Source organism: Clupea harengus, chromosome 1 (assembly GCF_900700415.2).
Source record: "Clupea harengus chromosome 1, Ch_v2.0.2, whole genome shotgun sequence".
Taxonomy (NCBI): domain Eukaryota; kingdom Metazoa; phylum Chordata; class Actinopteri; order Clupeiformes; family Clupeidae; genus Clupea; species Clupea harengus.
Window position 1 is genome coordinate 25,148,199 of NC_045152.1, and position 27,586 is coordinate 25,175,784.

Consider the following 27,586-nt stretch of genomic DNA (forward strand, 5'->3'; position numbering starts at 1 on the left):
TAAAGGGGCTATTTTTCCACTTCTAATGTGTAGGGGTTGAATAGTTTTTCAAACAAACAGGCTACAATTCAATTTATTATCTTTTTAATATCATCAAACTACATTAAGAAACGTATTTATTATTAGCATATAACAAAGCTGCATAAAGAATATAAAACATGTAATTCAGAGCTGAAACCACAACATAGGGACACATGTCCTTATATCATATTAGCCTAGTATTTTAGTTAAACTGGTATTGTCAAAAATATATTTTTAAGTAAATATACTGTACAATAAAACTCAATCTCGCCTAGGGCAACCAAAGGGCTAGAGCCGGCCCTGGACATAATAATAATAATAATAATAATAATAATAATAATAATAATTCATTTTATTTGTAACGCACGCGGCACTCTTCATTCAGAAGAATCTCAGAGTGCACATACAACTTGGAAACGTCATGGTCTGTCATGGTCTGTAGAAACCAGATTTAGTGAGAATCGGATGAACAGCCTACGAACTCATTATAAGTAAACACATCGATTACCTATATCGTGTTATATAGATATAGTGGGTCTATACAGAGACGACACACACACGTGCATTTTATTGAACAGAATCGAATGCGGGGTCCCTCGGGCGGTTACGGCCGGCGTTATTTTGTCGATTTTCCAAAACCCCATTAATTCTCATAGGGTCTTTTTTTTAAACGGAACTAGCAACAATGCTAATCCCCCGCATACAAAATGACGACGGTCACTCCCACACCCCAAACTCGCGAGCGCCCTCTAGGGCCTTAACAAATCCCGGAAGTACTGGAATTCAAAGAATGTAAGTTGCTCATCGGTACTGCCTCTGGGAAGTTAAGATCACTCTTTTATAGCCTCGGATATCTAGACGGTAAGTGGTTTAAGTACTTAAACTAACGTTGAATCCAGTTATCCGAAACTTTAAAGCTGAAATAATAGTTCTGATATTCGAGTTGGCGAGTGTGTTGTAGGTTCTTTTTAATCAACAATTGAGATATCGACATATGGTAAGTTAGCATATTAGCTAGCTAACCACCCAACTAAATGTGTAGATATATCCACATTTAATGTTACATGGTGGTTTTAAGTAGTTAACTACCTGGGATGTTAACGCCATCATTTTGGTATCGAACTTCTAGAAGCTTGACTAAGGAAATTAGGATACGTTTACTGTATGAAGCAAGTATGATTAACGGCGGTTAATCCTACAGCTAAGGTTGTGATTCTGTGACGGTGTCTAGCTAACGTTTTGTGTGAACAAGTTATAATTTAGATAACGTTAAGTAACATTAAGGATAGACATGTTTGCTCTGCTAATACATTTTTTTAACTGGAGTGGAAATGGGCAGATAACAAGCTAACAGTAGCTACATATAGCTGAGGAAGTGGCCTGATTTTGGTCTGCCGAGAGCTGACGTTAAACGTAAGATTCGAGAGCGAAATGGACTGCAAATCGCTATCTGGCTAGTTGGCGAACGTGAATGCTGCGAATACGTCATTTAGCTTCCTAGCTTGTCGTTATCCATCATATCATGTTAAATCGACTGTAATGTAATGCCACTTTGTCTGGCAGTCAGTATTTAACGAGAACTTGCTTGTAGAGATCACCATGATATGCGTGCCACCTTGTTAGAGTTGAGCTGGAGAGGTATGGTTAGTTAACGATAACTTACAAAGCCATGCTATGATAACTTCAGCCAAATAATGCATTCATGTTGAATTTAAGTTATACCAAACATAGTGGCTATATTATTAGAAGATTATTTCGTAACATTGGCCTATATGCCTGAGTGAATTAAACATTTAGCCAGTGTTCTTAGTCTTTTTGTCGGTTACCCACGTCGGAACATTTTAGGTAGACAGCAGGAAATGAGTACTTTGTACAGTTAGTACAGTTTGTATAGCCAGTGTTACAGCGAATCTGTTTCTTTGCATTGTGACAGTGCATACCAAGTATGATGTTTATGTAACAATTGCTAACGTTTTTGTTTGTATTACGTTTGTTGTGATGTTCCCTGTTAGCATTGTTGGTATAATAAGCTTTAGCCTAATTTTACATTCAAGGTGATTCTAGAAAAACGGTATATTCTGAAGCTTTGCTCTGGCATGCATCCAATTACAGCGAATCAGTCCCCACACATCACAAGACATACAGAGAAATCCCAAATACGTGAAAATTCCCTGCCACGTGTTGATGTGCTCAGTGTCAGTGGTCTAAAACGAATCTTGTCCATTTCAGTCCAAAACCAAAAAGTAGTCTCTTTGTAAGATGAAATAGCATACTGTTCACACCCATTGCTGTGATTGAGGTGTAATTTCACTGAAGGAGTTTGCAGGTGCTAAGAGTTTTTCTTCTGAGACTAAAGCCAAGCTGAGTTGTGAGGATGCTTTTAGATGAACAATTGTTATTGGGTGATAAAAATGGAAGCCTAAATTAATGTTCAACTCTATTTCTTCAGGGGACTTACATCTGAGCGTTCTCTGTAGGTGATTTGCCATATGTCTATCCAAGACATTTTCAAAAGAAGTGTAGATCAGTTGGATAATATTTAAATCTGAGGCATCTTAGAAATGTGTGACATTGTGTGTGGTTTTGAAAGTGGTGCATCACTAGACATGTTGATTGTCACCATTTTGTCTGGGAAAGGAAGTCTGCCTCAACCCCCTCTATAACAAACACAAGAAACGAAGCCTCTCTACTTTCAAAACCACATCCTTTGAGCAGAGTTAGGGCTGCTTGGATCATGGCCAAAATCATAATCATGATTATTTTGGTCGATATCAAGATCACAATAATTCAACACAGTTACTCATTTACTGTTTCTCACATGATCTATTTCAGCAGTGGTGTGGTTGTGTGTGCAGACATGAGCCTGTGTTGCTGGACCCTCAGTGCTTTTATTTAATAGAATATTTATTTTGTATGCTATTAGTAGTAGGATTATCATTTACTGAGTGTATTTACTGACATGTACATCCTCTTTAGTTAATTTTAATGTATTGAGTTTTTTTTTCTTATTCAGTTGAAAATATAAGTATACTGATTATTGATGCACTGCCACTTCAAAAAATCTGCTGGTTTAGGTTATAGGTTAGGCCTATGTTATGTTTTCATGCAACATTTCATACTAAACACGTTGAAGGCTGGCCAATCAGATGAGATGCTAATGCCAGGTCTGGGATTTACTTTTTATGGTAGACTTCAAACTGGTAAGATATGCGCTTTAACCAAGAAAAAGATCTCTGTCCATCAATATTTCTATGTTTACAAAATTCCAACTACAGCACTAGTAGTATACTGTAGGTTACTCCCTTACTTAAGTTCTGTGTGGCATTAGCCATGTAAATTAGGCAGCTTTTAGGGAGCGTGTTAGACAAGACAAGCTGCTGGATCCCTATCGTATTGGTATTTTGAAAGTGAAATGATCTATTTTTGCCTATAGGGGATGCGATAACATTGATGATAATGATGATAAAGCACATCCTGAGAACGATATCGGTTAAAACTAAAAAAAAATTATTTTAAAAGCTCCCAGATCTAATGCACCAACTCCTCCCATTTTCTGCCTTGGAAATTCTCACCATTCAGGGTTTTTCCTGGGTCAAAATGGGTCTTCGGTGCTCAAAAATAAAAATTGCGCAGTCTGTGTTACCATGTCACCTTATTAGCTTACATTTGACCATTTCATAAATAATGAGGATATGCTTCAGGAAATCATTTTGCTTCCACTTTAGATTCAAATAGATTGACAATAGTCCAAGCCCCATGGTGCCATCATGTATGGTTCAAAGATTATCAAGGTTTACCTCTTTACATATATATGCAAACTACTGAAATGTATATCAATAGAATCTAGAACTAACCAGTGGTCAGAAATGGAACACACAAATTATGAAATTCAAGTTTATCTATTATTACTATTCATTTTTATTATACAAACCTACATACCATTATTTTTGTTTTTATTATTAAAACTGTCCACAAATATGTTTAATAGTGTGTTTAACTTCTATTGGCCCACCAATGGAGGCTGCGTTGGAAATCAAACTTTTGTCAGCATTTTGAGTGGACATTTCATTTGCATTTGTACAGGTGTATTCGTGCACGTCGGGCTGGCCCTTGCAGCGGAACGACAGTTTACAACCGCACCGGTTTATCAATGACAATATTAATATTATTATATTCGAGATGCAACACAAATCTATCCGCTCTCCTCCGAACGAGCTGAACTTTCATTGATAAACCAATGCAGTTGTCTGCCTCTCCCGAGGCCCGCGGTCTACTGGTACTCGTTGAAACGGGTAGGCAAATCAAATAATAGCCTACACCTGTGTAGGTCCTCAACATAGCAGATATTTTAATACATTGAAAGCCATGAATACTGAAAATGGAATGTTAAATCAAAATCACCGCCGACTGATGAAGTCAGGATGCATACGCAAGTTGAGTGATTGGCAGCTGGCCGCTCTGTCCATTCGCGCACCTCACAGTTGCGTATTGTTCAGACAAGAAGACACGCTTATCAACTCGATTACTATTGATCAAAACAGAACGAGGTTTCGGCTGTAGCCTATACTTGAAACATACTATTCAGACCATATTCGCTTACATGCATTGCACGCGTGATGAATTTCGGCTTAATGGTGTTTTGGGCCCTCCCCGTCCACTTCAAGGCAGCAGCTGCCTGGAAGGCGCATCCCACCCCCTGAGCCAATCAGTGAACAGAGGCAGCTCCTAGCTTGCCAGTTTAGAGAAGACGTTGGTTTGAATTTGAGCAAGCAGCTAGCTAGCAGTTGCCGACATTATCTAGCTAGCTAGCAGTTGCCTACAATATCTTAAAAAAAATACTTTGATAGTAGGCTTAGTGTTTTATTTAAGCAGTGTGTGTGTGTACCTATATATCCTATGTGTGATGGTTAGAATATTAATGCCATATACAATAACTCACTTATGAGAGCTATCCAAAGACTGGTGGCTGCCTTTAATGTACTGTATTTAGCAGTCAACCTCCCTTACTCTGTACGTTTAGATGCTTTACAGGTATCTGTAAGCCATTAGATGCCTGAGAAATAATTCATATCTATAACAGCTCACCTTTATCTTTTTAACCAGATTTGTAAACAGGTCGCGATCAATATTTTGCAGTACAATAGGCTACCTTGGTTAAAAATCGAATTATGGTAGATGCATGCTAGCATTGCGCTAAATAATTAGACAGCTAACATGAATTAGTGGTGTTAACATAAAGTCAGTTATTGTATATGGCATTAATATTATTCTAAAACACCTTCACTAGTTGTTTTAACCAGATTTGTAAGCAGGTTGTAAACAACATTTTTGAAGTAAAGTGCCTTGGTTTAAAACGGCTAAAAGCTAGCTACATTAAGTTGCTTGCTCAAATCTCAAATTCAAACCAACGTCTTCTCTAAACTGGCAAGCTTGGAGCAGCCTCTGTTCAATGATTGGCTCAGGGGGTGGGAGGTGGGATGCGCCTTCCAGGCAGCTGCTGCCTTGAAGTCGACGGTGAGGGTTCAAAACACCATTAAGCTGAATTGCGCCATGAATGACAGCTTTTTTTTATTCATTTTTTTATCGCAGACTTTTTTTTTGCCTTAGGCGCTTGGGATTTGTTGTAGGCGCTCGGGAAAACGGCTTAGGCGCGCGCCCACATTTTCTCTATGCAGGAAAAACCCTGCCATTTTCAAAAAATGAACTCCGGAGGCCGTTTCTCATGAAATTTAGTGTACATCACTGCAGGGGTTGGAACAAAAATGTAATATGATGATCTTCATCAGTGTTATTCATTTTTAATAAGATTCTACTTTTCATAAGAATTTGGAAGGTGCTTTGAATAACCATAACTTTTAAAGGAGCATTATTGGGTTTTGGTCCAACTCTAGCAAGTCAACTTCCTAAAAAGCAGGAATCTAGCAAACACATGCTAACTGGCCTTATTTTTACGATATTGTTGACATGTTTTGGTGTTTCTTTAACAGGGTGGTGCTGACAATGTCTCAGGTGGATAAACTTAAGGTAAGGTTCTTATAGAATTTCAAAGGCCTTTTTTTGCAATTATATATGTTTGGTTTCAACAGGACCTTAACACTTTGGAACCACATGTGTACATTTCATATTCAATTTCCTCTGAAGTTAATAAAATGCCAATTTCCTTCAATTAAGATGGTGTTTGTATTTCAAATTACAAATGTACTTGTTTGTGTGGAAATTTCATTAAGAACATTTGTGTTAAAGGAGGGTTTGTCCCATTCACAGCAAGGGCAGTTTACCAATCCAGAGACACCTGGATATGTTGGGTTTGCGAATCTGCCCAACCAAGTCCATCGAAAATCAGTGAAAAAAGGCTTTGAGTTTACCCTTATGGTTGTTGGTAAGTAGGCTTCTTTTCCGATCACATCTTTATGTAGAATGGTGTTTCCCCTTATGCCAGTGCAACTCATGCATGCTCTCTGCCACACAATCTATGGATCTCAGCTGGCTTATTCCTAACAAAACACACCCATGGAAAATGGCATTATAAATAAGATGAAATTAACAGCACAAATGAAACACTAAGCATTATGTGTCTTGCACGTTCACACAGGATGTATGAAATGATTCATTGTTTTAGTTTGACATTTCAGTGAATTTGTCAGTTTTATTTATGCTGTTATATCAGCGCTTGACATTTGTACTTTTCCTTCAGAGTAATAGTACATTTTTTCACTGTCAGAGAAATGCCTTAAGTATTACCATGTGTGTTTTATATATTTTATATTAAATTATATCACCTCAGTGCTGTCACACTGAGTAAATCATATCATATCTGTTGGACATGTTTTAGGAGTCTGTTTAAGCTTCAGATGAAGACCCTGATGTGATAAAGTTTGTTGATGTGTCTGGCTATTGTGACCACATAAGTTTTGCTATCCTTAGGGGAGTCTGGCCTTGGGAAATCAACCTTGATCAACAGTCTGTTCCTCACTGATCTCTACCCTGAGAGGATCATTCCTGGAGCAGCAGGTGAGGTCATAGGACATTGGGATGCTTCTACAGCTGTCCATATTCGTTTGTTTCTTGGTATTTTAATGTTTTTTTTTTTGTTTTTTTTATATATATATATATATATGGAAACCGGCATTTTTGCCTGCCACATCACTTCCACCAAACTTATCTTGCCGTTCCTCAATTTCTGTTCAGTAATAAAACTTTTTGAAACAGAATAAAAACACACATTTTACTATGAGTAATGGTCAAAGTGTGCACGGAGGTAGGAACATGTCTACGTAGCTCAATAAACTTCAAATAACTCTTGACGCATTATTTACTCTCTGAATGTCGCTTCCATCTTTCAGTAGATTTCTAAATGCTCAGGACACAGCATAGATCTTTCCAATCACATTTGTAAATTGGTGATACGCCATTTTGCAATCGTCAGTGTGTTCAGCTCTTTGCGCACCACCCAATAAAACAACTTAAATTATTATAATTAAAAAAAAATATATATACTGGGCCGATGGGAGCGCAGGCATTGGCCGATAAGCTCAAAATGCCAGATATTGGCCCGATTAATCGGTCGACCACTACCTAGTAGCATGTTTTCCAAATTCCCAATTACATGACTGCGGCACTGTGGATTTAAATATTGAGCACCTAACCTGTTCGATCCTGTCCAACCCACATACCTGTTTTAAATCCTGTCCAACCCACACAAACCTGTGTGTTTCAGTCTATGAATATATGTCGTATCTGAAAAGGAGTTGTTCATTGCATCTAACATTTGTATTCTTTTGCGTGCTCTTATGTTTTCAGAAAAGATTGAGCGCACGGTGCAGATCGAAGCCTCCACGGTTGAGATTGAGGAGCGCGGCGTGAAGCTCCGTCTAACTGTAGTGGACACACCTGGCTATGGAGACGCCATAAACAGCCAAGACTGGTAGAGTACAGTTTTGTGTTCTATGTTTGTTTGTTCACAGCACATTTGTGATGGGCATCATTAAATCGCAAAAGACTAGAAAGGCTTCTATACCCATATGTAGCTAGCCTGTAGCAGGACCTAAAATGACACTATGAAACTACAACTGAGGACCTACAAATGGTAGAAGTATTAAGACGGTGAAAAGTAGTTGTAAAAGTGTCTGTTGTCAACACTGGTGGCCCATAAAATAAGTTGGGCTAATTGAAAAGACTGGTGTTCCAGTCGTTGGCCAACTTGTCCCAGTTGTATGCAAAACCTGGGCACTAGGGCTGGGAGGCAAAATTGACACAGTAATATATTGCGATATTTCTGCTTAGAAAATTGTATTGTTATCGTGACACCAAATATCGATAACACATTAACACTCCAGGCAGTTAAAGTAATGTATTCAGCTAACCATTATGGTTGTGTTGGAATGTATGGAACAACACAGAATCACTGCATCGTTATGCCATTATTATCTTAGGCAATGTATTGTATCGCAAGTTACTCTGTGATTGTAAAGGATTAAATCCAGCAGTGGCAGCTAAAGGGAACTGTAGAAGCCAAAACTAGTCTGTATATAGTCTATTTAAATGTAGTCTCAATTTGAAGAGAGATTGCTTGAGTTACTGACGAAAGGTTGTCAGACTAAAGAGGAAGCAGGACTTGTGATTGGTCAATTGGCCATCCCATCAGTTGTATCTTGAAGTCATCCAGTTTTTGCACTGTTGCAGCATTTGAACATCTAGCAAAACATTTAACACAGAATTAAAATATCCCCAGTCTTAAAATAAAACTTCTGATTTGATCTCCTTGCTGTGTGGCAAGATACTTTTGTAATGACTTGTGACTAGTTTGCACCAGATCCTACTTTCTGAAAATAAATTCCCCTAAATGTCCTATTATATTCTGGTTATTTGAATGGGTATGCCCATATGTTGTCCTCTAAAAAGGGCAGGAACCTTAAAGTACCGAGTACAGATAGCTGTTGATAGTTCTGCTCTCCACTGTTGATATTTGCTGACTGTAAACTAGTCAATAGGATGACCTAATGCCTTATGTTTTCTTGCAGTTTCAGTACCATTATTTCCTACATTGATGACCAGTTTGAGCGTTACCTGCATGATGAAAGTGGCCTTAACCGCAGACACATTGTTGACAACCGCGTCCACTGCTGCTTCTACTTCATCTCGCCTTTGGGACATGGGTACGCATGAACACGCACACACAGACACATTATATTGGCACATTGGGTACACACTGTCACAAACACACATACACACATTTTATATATATATATATATATAAATATATAATCACGGTATATTGGCACACGCTATTATTGGGTACACACTCACACCCAATAAATATAGAACATGCCAATAGAACATGTATTTTATATCTCTTTTTTTTTATAGTTGGATGTCTGTTATTTTATATGGAACTTGGCGTCTGAAATAAATATTTATATATATATATATATATATATATATATATATATATATATATAAAATACATGTTCTATTGGCACATTGAAAAAGCCTGGTTTGTAGGCTAAAACCCCTTGATGAAACTGTGCGTCCTTTCTTTCTCAGGCTGAAGCCTCTTGATGTTCAGTTCATGAAGGCCATCCACAATAAAGTGAACGTTGTGCCAGTGATCGCCAAGGCTGATACCCTCACCCTGAGAGAGAGAGAGAGGCTGAAGCGGAGGGTAAAGGGTTTCACCCACATTTCACATCTATTTTCCTAATGTGATTTCTGTTAGTATTCGGGTACAGCTTCCCTCACAACCTTACCAACTTCACCATTACTATCTATGATGGCTATAGTCAATGTATTTACATAGATGAGAGGTTGAGGGAGAGAGATTGGTCTCTGTGTACTCATTTACACCAGCGTTTTTTGTCGTACATCTGCATCTCATACAGCCGCCGGGCTCAAGGTGTCCCGAACACCAATGACCTATTTAACACTAGAACCACAGCGAGTGTGTCAGTGATGCTTTTATTTTTAAATGACAACATTTATTTAATTTTGAAAACCGGTTCACGGTTCATTTAAGGCACGACTTAAGAATCATATGGATACTTGAACATTCTGTTTTCATAACATGAGTGCCATGAGAAGAGCCTTGCTTCAGAAAAGATTCATCACTGTCAGTAAATCCAAGGTGTAACTTCATCGAAAAGACATGAAGCTAAGCTTTATCTACATATGCAGGTCTGTGCTGACTTGTGTAGGTACAATGGCTACCAGCCTCACACCAGTACCAGAATAATGTTGGTACCTTACCTTAGGGATAGGAACCAAATACACGTGGGTGCGCTTGTGCATCCTGACAACAGCACCAATACAATTTTGGTGATCTCACCTGATTTGATAGGTATTAACTATTCAACACAACAGCAGATAAATTAAGTGTCTACGATAATTATCACTGCTCATAAAACAAACTGACTTGATGGCATTCTTTTGTGAATTCAAGGTGTAGGTCATATATCCGATAAATACATATAATTATAATGACGCGTAACTTAGAACGTGAGGGGAGATGAAAGACGTCAGCTAACACAATAGTGTAGACTTTTGGCCCATTTCACAATCATTCACTTCCTTTTTTTTGACAGGTTCTTGATGAGATTGATGAACATGGCATCAAAATCTACCACCTGCCTGATGCGGAATCTGATGAAGATGAGGACTTCAAAGAACAGACCCGAATTCTAAAGGTACACCTGCCTTTGTCATAGCTAGTTACATGACTAGCTATGACTGTCACTGCCAACTGCTTTTAACATTCCTCGTTCATGTATTTATTCACTGCAACTCTGCATCGAGATTGAAGAATTATTACTTTTAAAAGTAACAGTAACCGTATTTTACCCTATTATGGTTAAAATTTGTAATTTATCTGCGGTTCACATGCGTGCCAAGCCATGGGGGTGGTTCGTACGTTTGACTGATCAACTACGGTCTGTCCCACCACTGCCAACAATAGCACAGCACTTTTTTGGGGGGCGTCACGCCTTATTTAACTAAGTGACCTCATGAGTACCTTCAAGGGGATGGAATGAAATCTTTTCTTGCTCTATTTATTAATTGATGAATAAACATTTTCCAGGCCAAAGGCATGCCCCTTATAATCAGAATGTATATAATGTACAGTGCTATTGAGAAGCATTGTATTATAAATTCTTGCTACATTATGTCAATAGAAATCCGTTTGAATTTCCCTACCAGTAAAGAATGATCTACTGGCTAACCATTTGAAGTATGATGTAAATGACCAGCTGATTCATTTGGTCTCTAGGCCAGCATTCCTTTCGCTGTGGTGGGGTCCAACCAGCAGATTGAGGCCAAAGGAAAGAAAGTGCGCGGACGGTTGTACCCCTGGGGTGTGGTGGAGGTGGAGAACCCGGAGCATAATGACTTCCTCAAGCTGCGCACTATGCTCATGTAAGAGTGCGCTTCATTATTCTGATCTGTGTAATGGCATGGCACTGATGGAATCAACAGTACTTGTAAAAATGTTCCAAGTCTTAAAATCATGCAATCTTGGCTTTCCCCCTATCTTGTGTTCTTGTGCTCCCCCCTATATGTTCTCTACTGATGAAGCTGTTCATTCTCTTCCCTTAGCACTCATATGCAGGATCTCCAGGAGGTGACTCAGGACCTGCACTATGAGAACTTCCGCTCTGAACGTCTGAAACGTGGTGGCAGGTTGTCTTCCCATGGTTATGTTCTTCCTCTCTCGCCTGTGTACGTACTGCTCTGCTCTGTCTGCATGCCTTTCTGTGCCTTCCCCAACCTCCATTTACAAAACAAAGATCAGCGCCAAACAACAAGGATAAACATTGCCAACAGCATCAAATATTTGCCAAACCATGTACTTAAAAATTTGCTCCAATTTAAAAACTTGCAAGTAGATTTTCAAGAAATATTACATATGCCAGCCATACATGGCATAAATAATTGGCAACACAGTTCTATAACGCTTGGTGTGGCATATGCCGTCTTTCTATTGTATTACACGTTTTACCAAAGTTAAATAACAAGTGGAAAATGATCATGATTCTAGTAGATTGCCCAGACCCCACCTTGGTGAGAAGTCAATTTGCCTGACCCCACCCGCTTATTATCGTGGTTAAGAAGGGTAAACTCCTGATTTTTTTTATTTATTTTTTTTCCAAACTATATTCATCCCTAGTATTTTCATCAGTTTGTTCACCGTTGCCACTTTTGAATGTAAATTACATTCGTTTAGGTATGCAGATCTGACTACGATCTTGTAGGCTTTATATGGCCTGGGTCGACAAAAGACTTTCCTGGACATCGTTTTTATTATGCATCTTATTTGCAGCTGTAACTTGCTAGCTGAGTTAGTTATTTGATGTTGGGTAGTTTTGTGTGATCTGTGTAGCTAGCTACCTACTGTGGCCTATGGTACATTGTTTTCTAAGGGTTTTCCTTAAAACATTTTGTACGTCTGGCCACATTTTTGTGTGTGCTTTATATAGAAAATAAACAATAGCAATACCAATTAGAAGATTCTCTACATATTTATTTGAAGTCCTATGCTTACCTGCACAAATTAGGCATGGAACTTGTACCAACAATTACTGTAATTAGGAACAGGAACAGGGAGGGAAGAAGGGAGCAATTTGAAGTCTCCTGAAGTCAAAGGTTTTTAAAGCAGCGGGAAACATAAAAAGTCCACCACAAAGAACAATGGCCCTCATTCTCGAACATTTCCTGAAGTTTCTTCTGAAATGTTTCTTACGGGCTTCGGGAAAACAACATAAGCAAAAGACATCCGCCAAATTCATGCACGCTTGAAAATGTGGTCCTACGCAGCAGAAGTTTTCTGGGCTGTGCTCCCCCGGAAGAGTTTTCTTAAATTGAAAGCGCGTTCTCGTGCTCCTGAATTTGCATACATACACGCCCTGCCAGCTCCTTATAAGGGCACGCAACCGTAGTGACGTGTGCAGTCGGAATCGACCGAATCTACACGAAAGCAACTCGTAAACGAGTCATGTCAAAGCGGAAAGCGATCACCGTCGAGTAAACGCAGATCTAACTTCAACTATATATGTCTATGACTTGAACGGTGCAGAGATGGACTGTTGCAGGATGTAGATGTGTCCATTCTATTCCACTATAGCTATATCAACGTGATTGAGTTTAGTGCTTATTTATTTATTCACTTACATTTGCAGTGTTCGTGTACATTACATTTAGTCATTTAGCAGACACTTTTGTCCAAAGCGACGTACAAGGGATAGAACAGTCAAGCTACGAGCAATAGAGACCTAGTGTAACAATAAATACTACTTTACATAAGAAATAGAAAAACGAAATAGGAAATAAAAACGAAGTGCAGGAATGTAACTGCTATAAGTGCAAGTTAAGCACTAGTCGAAGTGCCAGTTAGGAAGGGAGGTGCTCTCTGAAGAGTTGGGTCTTCAAAAGCTTCTTAAAGGTAGAGAGGGACGCGCCTGCTCTGGTAGTGCTAGGCAGTTCGTTCCACCAACGTGGAACTACTTGAAAATTCTGGATTGCCGTACTTGCACAGACGGCAGTGCCAAACGACGCTCACTAGACGAGCGCAGCATTCCGGTGTAGTCCTTTTATTTATTTTATGACATCACGGTGCCTCGTAGAATCATGACTATAGGCCTACATGTGAAACGTAATTGTTAATGATACTTTAATCCGAGGATCTGTAGAGTTGATGTGAACGCAATCACCAACGATTTCTCACAAATTCATTAACACGGAGAGTTTTCTTAAATGCGATTCCTCAAAAAACCACGGGGCCATCTTGTGGTTTTTTTAAGGAATCGCATTTGAGAAAACTCTGGCCGAGTTACGACTGCTATTTCGAGTTCGGAAAGTCTCCTGAAGTTCAGAGCAAATCCCAGATGAGAACTTTCATGAATGCCAAATGTTGTCCTAAATCCAATTCAGAAGAAATTCCTCTTAAATTCTTCTTAACTGCGTTCGAGAATGAGGCCCAATGGACCTCATTCTGGAACATTTTCTTAAGTGTCTTCGTAAGACCAACCCTTTTTCTTAACTGCATTCGAGAATGAGGTCCATTGTCTAATGAGTGTAGGAATAATTAATTCGATCGTAAAACATGAAAACATGTCTAGTTCTATGCCAGTCATTTAGGGGGAAGGTACTGCTGAGGTCCTGAGATGTCTTTTCTTTTCCTCCTTAGCTTGTTCTTGCTGCACACAACTAAATGCACAGCTTCCTCCTTCCTGTCTAACTTGCTTACTTGCTCTTGCTTTTGCTAAATGTTGCTGAGCTCATGAAACATTACAACCTAAGACATTGTTGTGGATGTTAGTAACTCTATTCAATGCTCTAGGACTGGGTGGTCCACAAAAAGAAGTATTTTGTCATCTCTCAGGAAGAATAATTAATGGACAATCCCTGATCAGTTCTGGGAGGAAAGGGAATAAGATTTGCTGTCTAAAAAAAACAAGAATTAGCCTGAGAGAAAATCTCATCTTTCAAGGAATACCATCCCATATAATTGCATTTTTCTAAATGTCGCTCATATTTTTTTTTGCTAGGATTTGTTACTTTTCAATTTCTAAATATCTGATAAAGAACATTTGGGTTTAGTCAGCTGTTAGTGAAATTGATTGTTGGAAGAGAAAATTGTAAGTAAATGAATGAATTAATGCTTATAGATACCATGCCAAAATATAATGGAAAATATTAATTGGGCCACACAATTTACTTGTCAGGCTTTGCCAGTGGTGTAGTGGTCCCTGGAGAAGTGGGTATACTCTTAATTTTGCAATTTTTTTTTTTAAGCAGTCCATACAGCACAAGATAAACGCCCTGTTTTGAGAAGTCGGTATACGCAATGCTGACTGAAAAATAAGTGGGTATACTCCGTATACCTGCGTATACCCTGGACTACACCACTGGGCTTTGACCTAAAATACTTCTTTCTTTTTTTTTTTTGTATCTTCTGTCAAGCCATGTTGGGCCTTGTCAGCAGGGCACTTTATCATTTCCGATATGTCAGTTAGATAATAAGATCACCCAGCCTTATAGTGTTCACTGTATTCTCCTCATTTAAAGGACCATGTGTACTGCTGGATCATAATTACTATATATGATTATTATGAACAGAATGATTTCTGAGTACAGCTCTGCAAATGACTGGTCTGAATATTGTTGAAACTGATGATTGAAAAAGAAACCCCCGTACTTTGTTTTCCCTTCTGCCCTTGGCCATCTGAGCACTGCCTTCTTGACTGTGGCTTTTGTTTCAGTAGGGGCCCGGAACCAGAGGAGATGGACAAGGATATCATCCTGCAGGAGAAGGAGGCTGAGGTAAGGAGCTTAGTAGTAGAGAATATGAACCTGACCAAGCATAGGTCTGATATGAGTCGTGCCAGAACAAAAGTGCATTGACCAAATATCTTCATATCCGAATTGTAACGCATCTATATGTGGAAATGAATTGGATATATGCTCAAGCAACTGTCTTGTAAGCATAAGGGTCGGTTTTGAAGATTCCAGTATCAGATATTCAGCGGTCATATAGTGAGTTCAAGTGTATACATAACTGCTTGCTCAATTTTTCAAATAATTTCATTGGCATTTGGAAACTTAATTGCATTTAAGGTTTAGTCCTTGATTAAAATCCTGTACATTTTTTCAAATACAGAAATATATAGGCATAATACGCCACTCTTCCAATAAAGGGAGCGTGATATTTTTCGCCAGATAGATCAATCAGGTTTGGGCATTGATGGTTTGTAATTGGCACATTCGAATATTCCCTGTTAGAGAAGAATACGCCACCATGCCTATATCCAGAATCCAAGCCTCGCAGAAACTCCAGCAATAGGATTTCTCCGGTCAAGCAGAATAGGCCATTTATTCCAGCTGTTTTCAGTGTCAAAATAAAGCCCCAAAAGTTAAAAATAATTAATTGATGTTGACCGAAAATAATCTTTGACTCCTGTGACAGGTCATAAAGAGTGCGAGCGTTTACTCCCACAGCATATGCCTAATGTGAATTATACTCCTTCGATAGAGCATGGTTGTTCAGTGCGAATAACAATGTAAAACGGTATGACCAACAAAGTAACTAGGACTATTTAAATTGTTTTAGCTAGCTAGCAATTCAACATCTGGATAAAAGTTGATTTAAAAATACACTAACGCACCAATGTCCGACAAACGACCTTGACCCAATTCGCCCTGCCTTTCTTCCCTCAAACATCAAGATTGAGCCGACTTACTCTGTTCAAAATTAATTCAATGTCAACAACAATAGCGTTAGCTTGTGGTAGCCAATGACCAACGAACTAGCTAACTTGTTCACAAGCCAGTACTTCAACAGGTGCTGATGCTGTTCTCTTTTGTGCTTTATAGTTGCCCACTGGGGGAAAGAAAATTCATGTAAGATGAGCTAGCTAGTTAGAAAAAAATCCTGTAGCCAAAAAGCCAGTTTATGCTAGACACCACATTAGCAGATTAGCCAAACAAAAAAAGAACTAGGTAATCAGGATGGAATAGAAAACTGTAATGAGTAGCATTGTTGAAGTTGTAAAACAGCAGCATATTTTTGTTATATAAAGGTGTTTATATATGCCTAATTCACCTGGTAAGTCTTTATATAGCTAGTTCATCATTGTTCCATCCCACAGAAAAGGTAACATTTATTTGTGAATCCTCCTTCTACCCCCTGTAGCTCCGACGCATGCAGGACATGATCGCTAAGATGCAGGCGCAGATGCAGAAGCAGGGGGATGGAGATGGAGATGGCCTGCATGCTTGAAGGACTTGACCAGTTAAAGGTACGTGCTAGCACATCGGTGCCGATCTGGCATGAATTCAGATATAGTAATCCACTGGGGCTGGTGGGACCAACAGGGGCTACACCTTGCTGCATGCTAAGTTGCGAGTAGATTATCCTATGACCTTATGTAAAAGTAAACTATGTCCTTACTACACACAGTGGCCCAAAAAGTATTTGGACAAACACAACCCATCAGCAAACCTTCACCATGTGCACAGGTTTATTTCATAAAATGATACATTTGTATTAGATTCACTCACTTAACTGACTAAAATAAATAAATCAGGTTGTCACTTTAGAAATCATGAGCATAACATACTAACTGGAAACAAAGTGTTTGGACAAGTTCAGATGGTCAAACTGTGTGATCATGTCCATACCTGTGGCGTCTTTGATACGGGCAAATTAGGTTATAGCAAACGATTATAATGGGGCTGTCATTTAATGAGGTCATAGCAAATACATACATTTCAGGCCAAGATGGATGAGCTTAAGGTAACCCGGGTAGCAACATTGTCAAACTGATACACCCTTTTTTGATAATCAAAAATATAGTGACTGCAATACAGCCATATATCCAGCTGCAACCATCCTTCCAGTTGAATATCATTTGGATATTTTCTGGATGTCATGTTGTGAGCAGTCTGCTATTGTACAACGTCTATCTCATTAAAAATTGATTCCCAGTTTATTTTAAGTGAGATTCACTTTCTGCTGATTTTAGTTTTGTCTGTTCTCTCAATCACTTCACGCAACACAGCAAGCTCAATATACATAGTAGATAAACTGCAATCTTTAACCTACACTGAGAGGCACGAAGATACACAAAATAAATAAACTTCAAATCACAACAGCTATTTTGGAGTTTTAGTAGTCATCAGTAGAATCTCTCTTCCTGTAAATGTTGGTTGTCGTAAAATCAGAATGAACACTAAGCAAGAACTTGTACATCTTGTCCCCAGGTGCATAGCTGCCATTTCAGATGGGTCGGAAGGAAAGACTGCGACAGTGCAGACAAGGTGCATTGTCATGGTTTTATTTTAAGCAACTCCTTTGTAGGAATTTTTGTATTTTCAAATTCTTTTTTTTTTTGTAAGCAGTATTACATTTTATATTATGCAGACACTGTTATATTACATTTGAACATATATTTGACTATAAATATAATCCAAATGAAGAATTATGCTTATCTTTTCTTTCTTAGTTTGTGTTTTCCATGTTGCTGCTAAGAGCCAAATATTTTTCAGTGTGCACATCTTTTGCAGCATTTAGGTTTTCATGACCATTGACATTTTTAATTATATTCTTATTCCCAAATACCATCACCTTGTCTCTCACTGAACTGTTTGTGTGTGGCCAAATGAATTTTGGACAGTTATTAAAAGGCGGCAGTTTGTAATAGTTGAAATATTTTAAATGAGGCGGTATGGAATAATAATTGGATAATAATGGACATGACGCATCGTCTGGATGTTAACCTTGAATATGTGCCTCTGTGAATACCCGTCTTTTGTCTGCCTGATAGAGCTATATGGTTGTTTCAGACTGTGAAATGTCAATTTGCATTTGAAGCAGTTGGTGTCAATTACATGCCAAAACTACCCAGTATTGTGAGTCCTTCTTTAAGTAACCATTTTTTTCTTTTTGTCTGTTACAAAAGGATATGTATTTGTGTAGTTTTGAATTGTAAAGAACAGATCTATATATGTAGATGTTCTCTAATGCGTCATTGTGAGTTTCCAATGCTGTGCTTGATCTTCCACAGTTAACCAAGGTAACATTCCAGTGCCCTTCCTTTTATTCATGAACTTTATAATAAACAAAACAAAAAAAAAACTTTTCATTTTTTTGTATTGTGCTATGTGCAGTGAATGAATGAAATTAAGTCAAGAAGGAAACTTATTGGGTCAAATGTATCAATCTTTGTGTACAACTTGCCATAGGACCATCTGTACACAAGATTTTCGTCAGAGTAATCAAACACATAAATTTGATCATGATCAGTGCAAAATTATGTGCACATGAATACACTTAACATCCACTCCCACAATTGTCCTTATATATGTCTAGACACGCATGAATCTGGTAAGTTTAGCATTTATGTCTTTCAGGTAAATGGATGAAGGTTGAGCTAGGAATTCTCTTTCAGAGCATATTGTGAGTTTATTAAGGGGAAAATTTTGCGATTCGTGCCGTACACTGCTTTAACAAAGAATGCCTGAATCATCTGGGCTGTTGCTCTTCACCATTTGTGATATGGGTATTGTTTAAATGGATGTTTTGATTATCAAACTGATCCTCCTCTCTTGTTGCCTGTATTACCTGAGTACAGTCAATCACACCAAATGCATTGGGTAAACCTGACATTGCTGCAAAATGCATTTGATTTGGCCTCCATGCTGTTAAATGGACCTTGAAGTTAAAGCTGAACTGATTGATCCTCAGACCATTGACACTACTGTCATCACTGATAGTTCCTCTTTGTGGCTCTAATCTGCAAATAACAAGTGTGATGTGTACGCCCCCTTGAGACCGTGGGCAGAGGTACACATGTTTCCCTGGTGAGTATTGTTTCATAAATACGGAATTATGCAAAAAGTGATCAGCGCGATCATACGCACATTTGATACATCTGGTGCCTTATCTGATAAATCCTCAATCTACATAATCACCAATATTCATATTAACTATTTATTGAATAAGCTTGTGCTGTCTGCATGTATGTATGTATGTATGTATGTATACAATCTCAAAATACCTTTAAATGTAAGCATTACCTTTCCAATTCTGCACATCTGTACAAATACTGACACACGCTGAACGGACAGCTAGAGGTGTATAGGTATATAAGTGTACTGTTTTTAACTAATTTATCCACAAAACCTATAGTCTTCTGACTCATCCAGGAAGTCTGCACAGGAAAGGCCTGCAGATGCTTAGACATGACCCTGGCATCCTCTGACCAAGGCATGGAGGATATTTAGACATGACCCTGGCATCCTCTAACCAAGGGATGGAGGATATTTAGACATGAACCTGGCATCCTCTAACCAAGGGATGGAGGATATTTAGACATGAACCTGGCATCCTCTGACCAAGGGATGGAGGACATGGCCCTGACATCCTATGACCAAGGGATGTAGGAGTGTTCTCTTTGTACACCATCTGTCTGACTAAAAAGCATCAGTGTATATGTGCATAGTGCATCCCTTATTTTCTAAGGAATTCGAGGGAATATCACTGGGTATAGACCCATAGGCTGGGTATAACATGAGCACAATGGAAACACAATGGTAATAGCATAGGCCTACATGACAAATCCGCACTTGAATGTCGGTGGTACATTTTTTTTTTCATAGTTGTTGAAAGGATGTGTCTGTGATTTGTTCCATACCATCACTACCTTGGAAAGCGACTGCAAATGTATCTGAAATAATACAATAGCCGTGTGCCATGTCTTTGTGCTTGTGGAAAGGAAACCTCGATTTTATTTCATGTGTTAGAAAATTTGGGAACCATGTGAAATGATCAAAATACCTGTTTTCATAAACATTTTTGCTTTCAGTGGAACCCTTAACTTCATCCATGTGAGAAAAAAAAACAGTCCACTGTATCCCAGTCCACTGATTTATATAAATTCAGAGGAAGTTGATTATGAGATATAATGTTGGATATAAGCAGCTGATACATGTTCTTTTTTGTAATTGTGAATATTTGTATGCAGGTCTATTGTTCCATTTCAATTAATAACTTATCCAGATGGTTATTAATCAAAAAGGTATCTGGATGAGTTATGTCTTTTCTGATAATGTAGAGAGTAGAGTAGAGACTCCCCCAGTGATTTGTCTCCTTCCTTAGAATATATCTGGCAGAACCCAGCTACAAAAAGGAGAACCCATCTGCCTGACACCTGCCCAGTAGAGATGAAAGAGGGTACAGGAGGGAAGGGATACACACAAGGCTGTCAGTGGATAAAAATGGAGTGAATAGCTTTAACTGGTGCTATAAGGCAAGAAACCATGTTTAATTATGGGTGAGAAACCATGTCACTGATGGTGTTCGTTAGTATTATTATGGGTGAGAAACCATGTCAGTGATGGTGTTCGTTAGTATTTTTATGGCTAAGATGTGAGCGAGGATGTGAGCGAGTGGTGCAGAGTTCCCCCTTCCAGCTCAACTCACCTGGGCTCTTAGCTGCAATCAGGCTTACTGTAGGTAAATGTGTCCCTGGCGACTGTCTGGATCTCTGTTTAATTACTTAAAATGAAGTTTATACCTGCACTGAAGATGCGTGTCTGAGCCTCTGCGCTCTGAATACCTGCCTGAACCTCTAAGTTTCTTTCCCATTGAGCACACAGAAGTCAGCTAGAGTGTGAGGACCAATTAGCTGAATTTGACGAAACACATTTTCGATTAATCTTGCGTACGGTGCCTATAAAGCAAAAAGAAGGTTGCAGAGATTGGTTGTCCAAAAAAATATCACTCCACGCAACTGCAGCAGCTGACTTAGCTGACCTGTACATGGACAAACTGGGCTTTTCATTTGGAACTGACTTGTTCACAAATTAGACTCCATGTTCACTTATTTCCTTGGATAATAAACCATGTAATAATTCCAAACATCTTAATACTGTTTTTTTGTGTTGTACATGGCTATTCTACCTTAATAATGTCCTTCAAAGACAAGAGTACCTCAGAGAAACCAACAGACACATTGTTACTGATCCTTCCTCCAAAGACACTGCTGTCTTTTAAACACAGGCTATTGTTCCATCTTGCTGCCACAGCAGTGAGCAGTGGCATAATTCAATGAAGGAGCTACTTTTAGCTCAAGCAATGCTGCCACAACTGTGGTGGTATAATTGCTGCCGGACAACATCAAAGAAAACTTGATCACATTTTGTGATTTCAAAAACAGGAGAAATAGTTCTCTATCACGTCTTTTTAAATTCTGTTTCTCCATGTTAAATACAACTAGGCTACAAATCATTCCACCTCGTTTCTTTTGAAAAGGAAAGGTAAAGGAGGCAAATGTACACGGACCACTTTTTTCATTTATTATCTTTTAAAATGTTGCTCATTTTTTGGTTTTGTACAGGGCAAATTCTGTTTTTAAATATGCTGGTCTAAGTTCAGTTATATGCACAATTTTGAGCATCCATGTGTAAATGACAGGTTTGGTTATTTTTTAAGTGAAAAGAAGTAAATAGAACCCCTGCAGCAGAAAAACATTAAACAACGAGGCTTTCTTCACATGCTGACTGTAATTGTGGTCTGTGCAAAGGTTTGGGAACCATTCTTAGTCAGCAATGTGTACCACTCCTTTGTCATATCACAGCTTGCAAATTATTTTTGTAGACAGCTAAAAGCTTTTGTATTCTTGATTTATAATTTTTTACCCACTCTTCCTTGTAGATCACTTCAAATTCTGAGGTGCGTTTAGGTTGTCTTGCAGTTTTATCTTTTATCAGTTTTATCTTGGTCCTCAAGATCTCATCTTGACCTCCACAGTTACCCTTTCTTGATAATATTTCAGTCTTTGGAAATTGCAAGCTGGAAATTATTTGGTGTCTTTTTAAAACCTTCTGTTGCTTTTGATTTGAGTAGTCAGAGAATTCATCAGCTTCTGGAAGCTTCTGAGCTGACCATTCTGAATGACTATTCTTGACCTGTTTTATTTGACCATGTCCAAGAGTCAAATAAGGCCTAACAGGTTAATGTTATGCTCTGAGATTTTAAAGTGGAAGCGTACCCAAACTTTTGCACATGCCATAATTACTTTATTAATTAATTCATTCATTATTATTGTTGTTGTTATAATTATTATTTTTATTGGTGGTGGTGGTATTCAGATCCCATAAAAATACCAAAGTTTATCAACTGAGATGTGCGATAGATTTTCTTGCTAGCATTTGATGGCCGCATACGTCACTCTGTCTGAGCCCTGTATTTTTAGAAGAGATTAGGCTGTCCTCGGTCGAGCACTGGCTACAACCATTCACAGAGAGGAGCACTAATTAGTTTACACGAGGATCAACCTCAATCTCTCTGGCGTCATTTACTGTTTGTTATACCTTCGGCTCCTCATTCAGAAGATCAGGCAACTTTCATGACAATTTATCTTGAAAATATCTTAACATTCTTTTCCAATATTCACACTAAGCTTGGCATCCTGAAAGATGAGCGTTGTAGGACTTGTCTTCATCCAAACGGTTAATGAAGTCGCTTGTGTGTTTCACTCTTGGCCACCAATTGGGGTGACTGTTGAGCCAACTTAAACCAACCTCTTCCCTCAGAAGCCAAATTGTAGGATATGTCTGCGCTGCAGTGGGAAACTCGAACATTTGTATTTCAAACAAAGGCACTTTGCATAGAGTACATTTACTCAAGACTCGCTCGAGAGGAGTTAATCTACCCAACTGTGGAATATGAACATCTAAAGTCAAGTGGAACACCTGAAGAAGTTTTTGCAGTGCTCCTGAAATTAGGTAGGTCTAGACAAGAAGATTCTTGTGGTGTTTAGTGGTTGGTCTTTTTAAGATTAAGGACATATTTGAAGCATCATTGTGTACACTAAAGCTGGCCTGTCAGGTGTTTAATACAGCAAAAAGGTCTACATGAAACAGCAGGTCCTACACAGTCCAGTGACTAAGTGTTAAAGTGACACTATGCAACTTTTTGAGATATGGTTTTATAGGCAACTAGTTTTGGTACCATCCTCAAATTCATTTTGATGGCATCATGTGAAGGACAGATAAACACCTGTGTCTTTGCAACTAGCCATCCAGGATATGCACTATGAAGTACTGTGTTTCCTGGCTGGAACACCTTGCAAAAATGGAAGAAAAGCTTTCACAGCATGACATTGCCAGTTATACTGCCACAAGACACCAGTTAGTGTGTTGACAAGCTTCTATCAGTGCCAACTGGGCTATAGGTGGTGTTTGCAAGGTTTCTGCCTGCCTTTTAGGTAGTTAGCATGCTAGTTTTGGAACAGAACTCCTTATGCTGATTCTATTCTGATTCTGATTGCTGCTTTAAGATTTATGCAGGCTACACATGCCTTTGTTCGCTTTTTCTTTTTCCTTTTTTCTCAGGTGATGAATTGGAGACCATGAGCCCATATATTTATCGTGATGTTGCAAAGCAGCTGAACATTTTGGTTGATGTGGAGAACATGGTGTCAGATGCCTTTTTTAGTGTTGCGATGGAGATATCGTCCTCCGGTAAGACATTCCAAAAGTGTGTGTGTAGAGGGGGTGTGTGTGTTTGTGTGTATGTGTGTGTGGGTGTGTGTGAGTGTGTGTGTTTGTGTGTATGTGTGTGTGGGTGTGTGTGAGTGTGTGTGTGTGGGTGTGTGTTACAAAAATATTGTCGAGTGAGGTTTGTAGGCTTAATTAATGAATGGAAATGCACTTACTTAGGCTAAGAACAAGCTGGAGAACTGTTATGTTTTTCTATCTGGTCTGCACTATTAACAACCTACATACAGATAATAAAACATCAAAACCAGTTATTTAACCTACATACAGATAATAAAACATCAAAACCAGTTATTTAACCTACACACAGATTATAACACATCAAAACCAGTTATTCAAGCCTTAAAATGTACCAGAAGAGATGATCCAAATACAGACACCCTGAAGTACCTCAACAGGCTTAAATGAGTCCTCAATCAGTTTATACATACCTTTTAGTTTGATGAATCAGAGTATGACCAGTTTTCCTTCTTATAGTGTGCCAAATAATAAAGCAATTATATATAAATAAATATCGCTGGCTGTAATAAAGATAATGTTTTAAAAATTTTCCTGATGTGTTTTCAGTGGTGCACATGCAATGCCAGTATAATGGCTTCAGTAGAAAAAGAAGTAATCAGATTTTTGGCCACTATATCTACTGAACAGCAGTTCATTAAGAGCTTCCCGACATTAATGCTTGAGAGCCCATCATGGAACCTCTGTCCACTTTTTGATCTAGCTGTTTTACTAATATTTTACGAAATGTTGCCACATTGTAGTTATAACCACAGTGCAAGTCACCTCTACAGTTCGTCGTCCAAACAACCTTATCTGGCTCAAAATCACTGGCCCAACCTCAGCTGCAGGAAACTTGGGTGTCATGATTCATGGCCAGTCGAGTTTCTCTGAGCATGTAGCTTCTGTCTCAAGGTCTTTATTGCTCTGTATAATATTCACATGATCATACTCTGTGTTACTCAATATGCTGTGCTCCTCATGCAGGCCCTGCTCTGTCTTGTGTAGACTAGGCTATAGCATATATATACTACATATATGGTATAGTATTGCTACTATAGCAATGGTGTTCTGAGTGTGGTGAGGCTGTTACTAATGTATGATAAGACCGTTTGACATCAACCCTCTGCTGTTTCCCCTTCACTGGCTCATCATTCACATCTACTCCCCCTCTCAACCACTCTGATGAGCAATGGTTGTCTTTGCCTTCTCTCACTAAGAGATCACAATCTGACTTTTGTCATGTGTGCTACCTCAATGGTTGAACGACCTGCAGTTCTGTTTTATTGAAAGCCATGTTATTTTCTAGAATCTTTCAAAGACCTCTTCAAGATCTATTCAAAACTCATCTTTTGTGTCTGCAGGAATGACATGGGGGAAAGTGGTGGCCATTTATGCATTGGCAGGTGCGCTGGCTGTGGACTGTGTGCGGCAGGGCCAAACAGAAATGATTTCCACTCTAGTAGACAGCATGGGAGTGTTTGCTTGCAAGGGCCTGGCCCCATGGCTTATCCAGCGAGGTGGATGGGTGAGTTCTATTCATGTAGCACATATTAGAATTACTTGAATTGATCTCATGACAACATAACATTATTCCATCGGGCATTTGGGTGATCTAAATAGCATTCTATGAAATAACATGCCATCAAGTAAAGTATCTAGAAGGCATACATTGATAGAACTGCCGGACAAGCCACTGTATGAATCTCAAATTTGTATTGCTCGTGGTGCCACTCCTGCCTAGTATTGATGTTGTGACATGGGGCCATATACTGAAAGAGGCAATATGCAGGGTCCATTTCTCAGAGCCATTTTAATGCTAGGTCGTTTGTAAGATATACCTTAAGATGTACCTACATTTCTCATGGTGTTTCCCAGAGCGTCCTAAGCTAAGACTTCCTCTAAGAGATCATTTCATAAGGCTGGTCTGGACATTACACAAATGTTTTAAAGACTCAAATGTTTTTAAGACTCAAATGTCTAGAGGTTCATTTTCTATTTTAGTGCATGTATTGAGTTAAGGTTCAATAAAATGTATGACCATGTAATTGATCTTGATGTTCAGGAATGATGTGTGATTTTTTTTTAAACTTTTTAGGTGGATATTGCAAATTGTGTTGTCAAACCGGCCCCAAACCTTCAGTCCTACTGGTTGAACATCCATATGAATTTCATCACCTCCTGGAAAAACCTTTGGCAGATAATGTTCATTAAACTGACAAAGTCATGGTGAGAATGACCTGAACTTGAATCACTGCTGAATTTTTCCCCCCTGAGAATTTCCACTGAACAGTAGTTTTGAGATTAAAATGTTTGTAAAGCCTAAACGCGTTTTAAACACAGAGGGCTGAGGGCACATTGTTTCCTGAATGAAGGATGTTTTATCTGATGTCGTTTAAACTGATATATTTTTACTGAAAATCTCTTACCGTGGAAAACCATGTATCACATCATAAATTCATGTATTACATTTCACATTTACATTATGTGTTTTTGGGATGAGTAGGCCGGCACCTGATACACTTCAAACCACCTCAAGAACGATGCATTAAATCACCATAATGATCTCTTCCTCCCCAAATGAATCATAGCTAGACCAAGCTAATGTCTGGAAGATCGTATAGATGTGTGTTGAGTCCATTTGAAATCATTTTTCAAACCTATTTTGGAAATGTAGTAATGTCACAATGGTGTTACAATTGGTCACTGTAGTGACAGGCAGGACAAACACCATTGCCCAGTTTTTCTAAATCTCCATTTTTGTACTGTCTAGAGTCAGATTTACTTGCTTTCTCTTTCTCTCATTTACTTCATTCATCACTTATTCAGTCTCTTATTCATTCTATGATTAGGCTATATAGACTTCTGTTGGACCAATTAAGAATATATAATGTAAAAAGAATAATTATTATACAGTAAATGATAAATATTAAAAAAGAAAAACCAAGTGCAATCATTTCTTTGATGACATCTATCTCTGGGGCAAGGAACAAACTATGGTAGAGGTTTTTATGTCAGTTTTATTGCATAGCTTTTGACATCACCAGATGATTGCTTATATGATGCAATCCTACAGAAGAAAATCAAGTAGCCTACAGCAAGACACCATGAAATACAGTTTTTAATTAGGGGTCCGAGCAGTGAAGCTACACAGGTGTAGGACCAGTTGCATACCATGAGGTGGGCAGCCAGGAGTTCGCAGGTCTTTCCCTAAGCAAGGCCTACAGAACCCTGGGCACTGTGGGAGCAAGCAGGGGAATAGCCATCAACAACAATGTGGAGGAGGCCGAGATAGCGTCTTAATACCTCTGGCTGAAAAGGGGGGTCCAGTGGGCTGTGGCGGCTGCTAGAGGAAGCCAGGCTTCCTAAGAACTAAATTATTTGAGATGTGAAAATGTTTGTAACAATACACATGTGAAATATACTTAATGAAACATTTCACATCATCATATATGAATTTTGCTTATAATTATATTTGAACTGTGACTCTGGTGACAGGAAAGCTTTTTAATCTCAAATC

General features: G+C 38.7%; 2 protein-coding genes across 7 annotated transcripts; both read left to right on the forward strand.

The window, feature by feature from the left end:
- Nucleotides 1-772: 772 nt before the first annotated feature.
- sept2 (septin 2) lies at nucleotides 773-18,409 on the forward strand. Of its 6 annotated transcripts, none has more exons than XM_012825914.3 (13): nucleotides 773-882; nucleotides 6,009-6,045; nucleotides 6,265-6,400; nucleotides 6,946-7,032; nucleotides 7,822-7,945; nucleotides 9,042-9,176; nucleotides 9,565-9,682; nucleotides 10,599-10,700; nucleotides 11,282-11,427; nucleotides 11,608-11,730; nucleotides 15,270-15,330; nucleotides 16,700-16,805; nucleotides 17,770-18,409. In XM_012825914.3, exons 2-12 carry the CDS (start codon nucleotides 6,022-6,024, stop codon nucleotides 16,784-16,786), a joined length of 1,143 nt encoding a protein of 380 aa, XP_012681368.1. In that variant the 5' UTR covers nucleotides 773-882; nucleotides 6,009-6,021; the 3' UTR covers nucleotides 16,787-16,805; nucleotides 17,770-18,409. The 6 variants fall into 6 exon arrangements, with proteins under 6 accessions (XP_012681368.1, XP_031429047.1, XP_012681371.1 ...); XM_031573187.2 differs by having other exon boundaries at nucleotides 15,273-15,330; XM_012825917.3 differs by having other exon boundaries at nucleotides 11,608-11,691.
- A 4,420-nt stretch (nucleotides 18,410-22,829) lies between these two features.
- LOC105898610 (bcl-2-related ovarian killer protein homolog B-like) lies at nucleotides 22,830-27,009 on the forward strand. The gene is made up of 4 exons (XM_031573240.2): nucleotides 22,830-23,295; nucleotides 23,905-24,033; nucleotides 25,431-25,594; nucleotides 26,165-27,009. Exons 1-4 carry the CDS (start codon nucleotides 23,121-23,123, stop codon nucleotides 26,297-26,299), a joined length of 603 nt encoding a protein of 200 aa, XP_031429100.1. The 5' UTR covers nucleotides 22,830-23,120; the 3' UTR covers nucleotides 26,300-27,009.
- The last annotated feature ends 577 nt before the right edge of the window (nucleotides 27,010-27,586 follow it).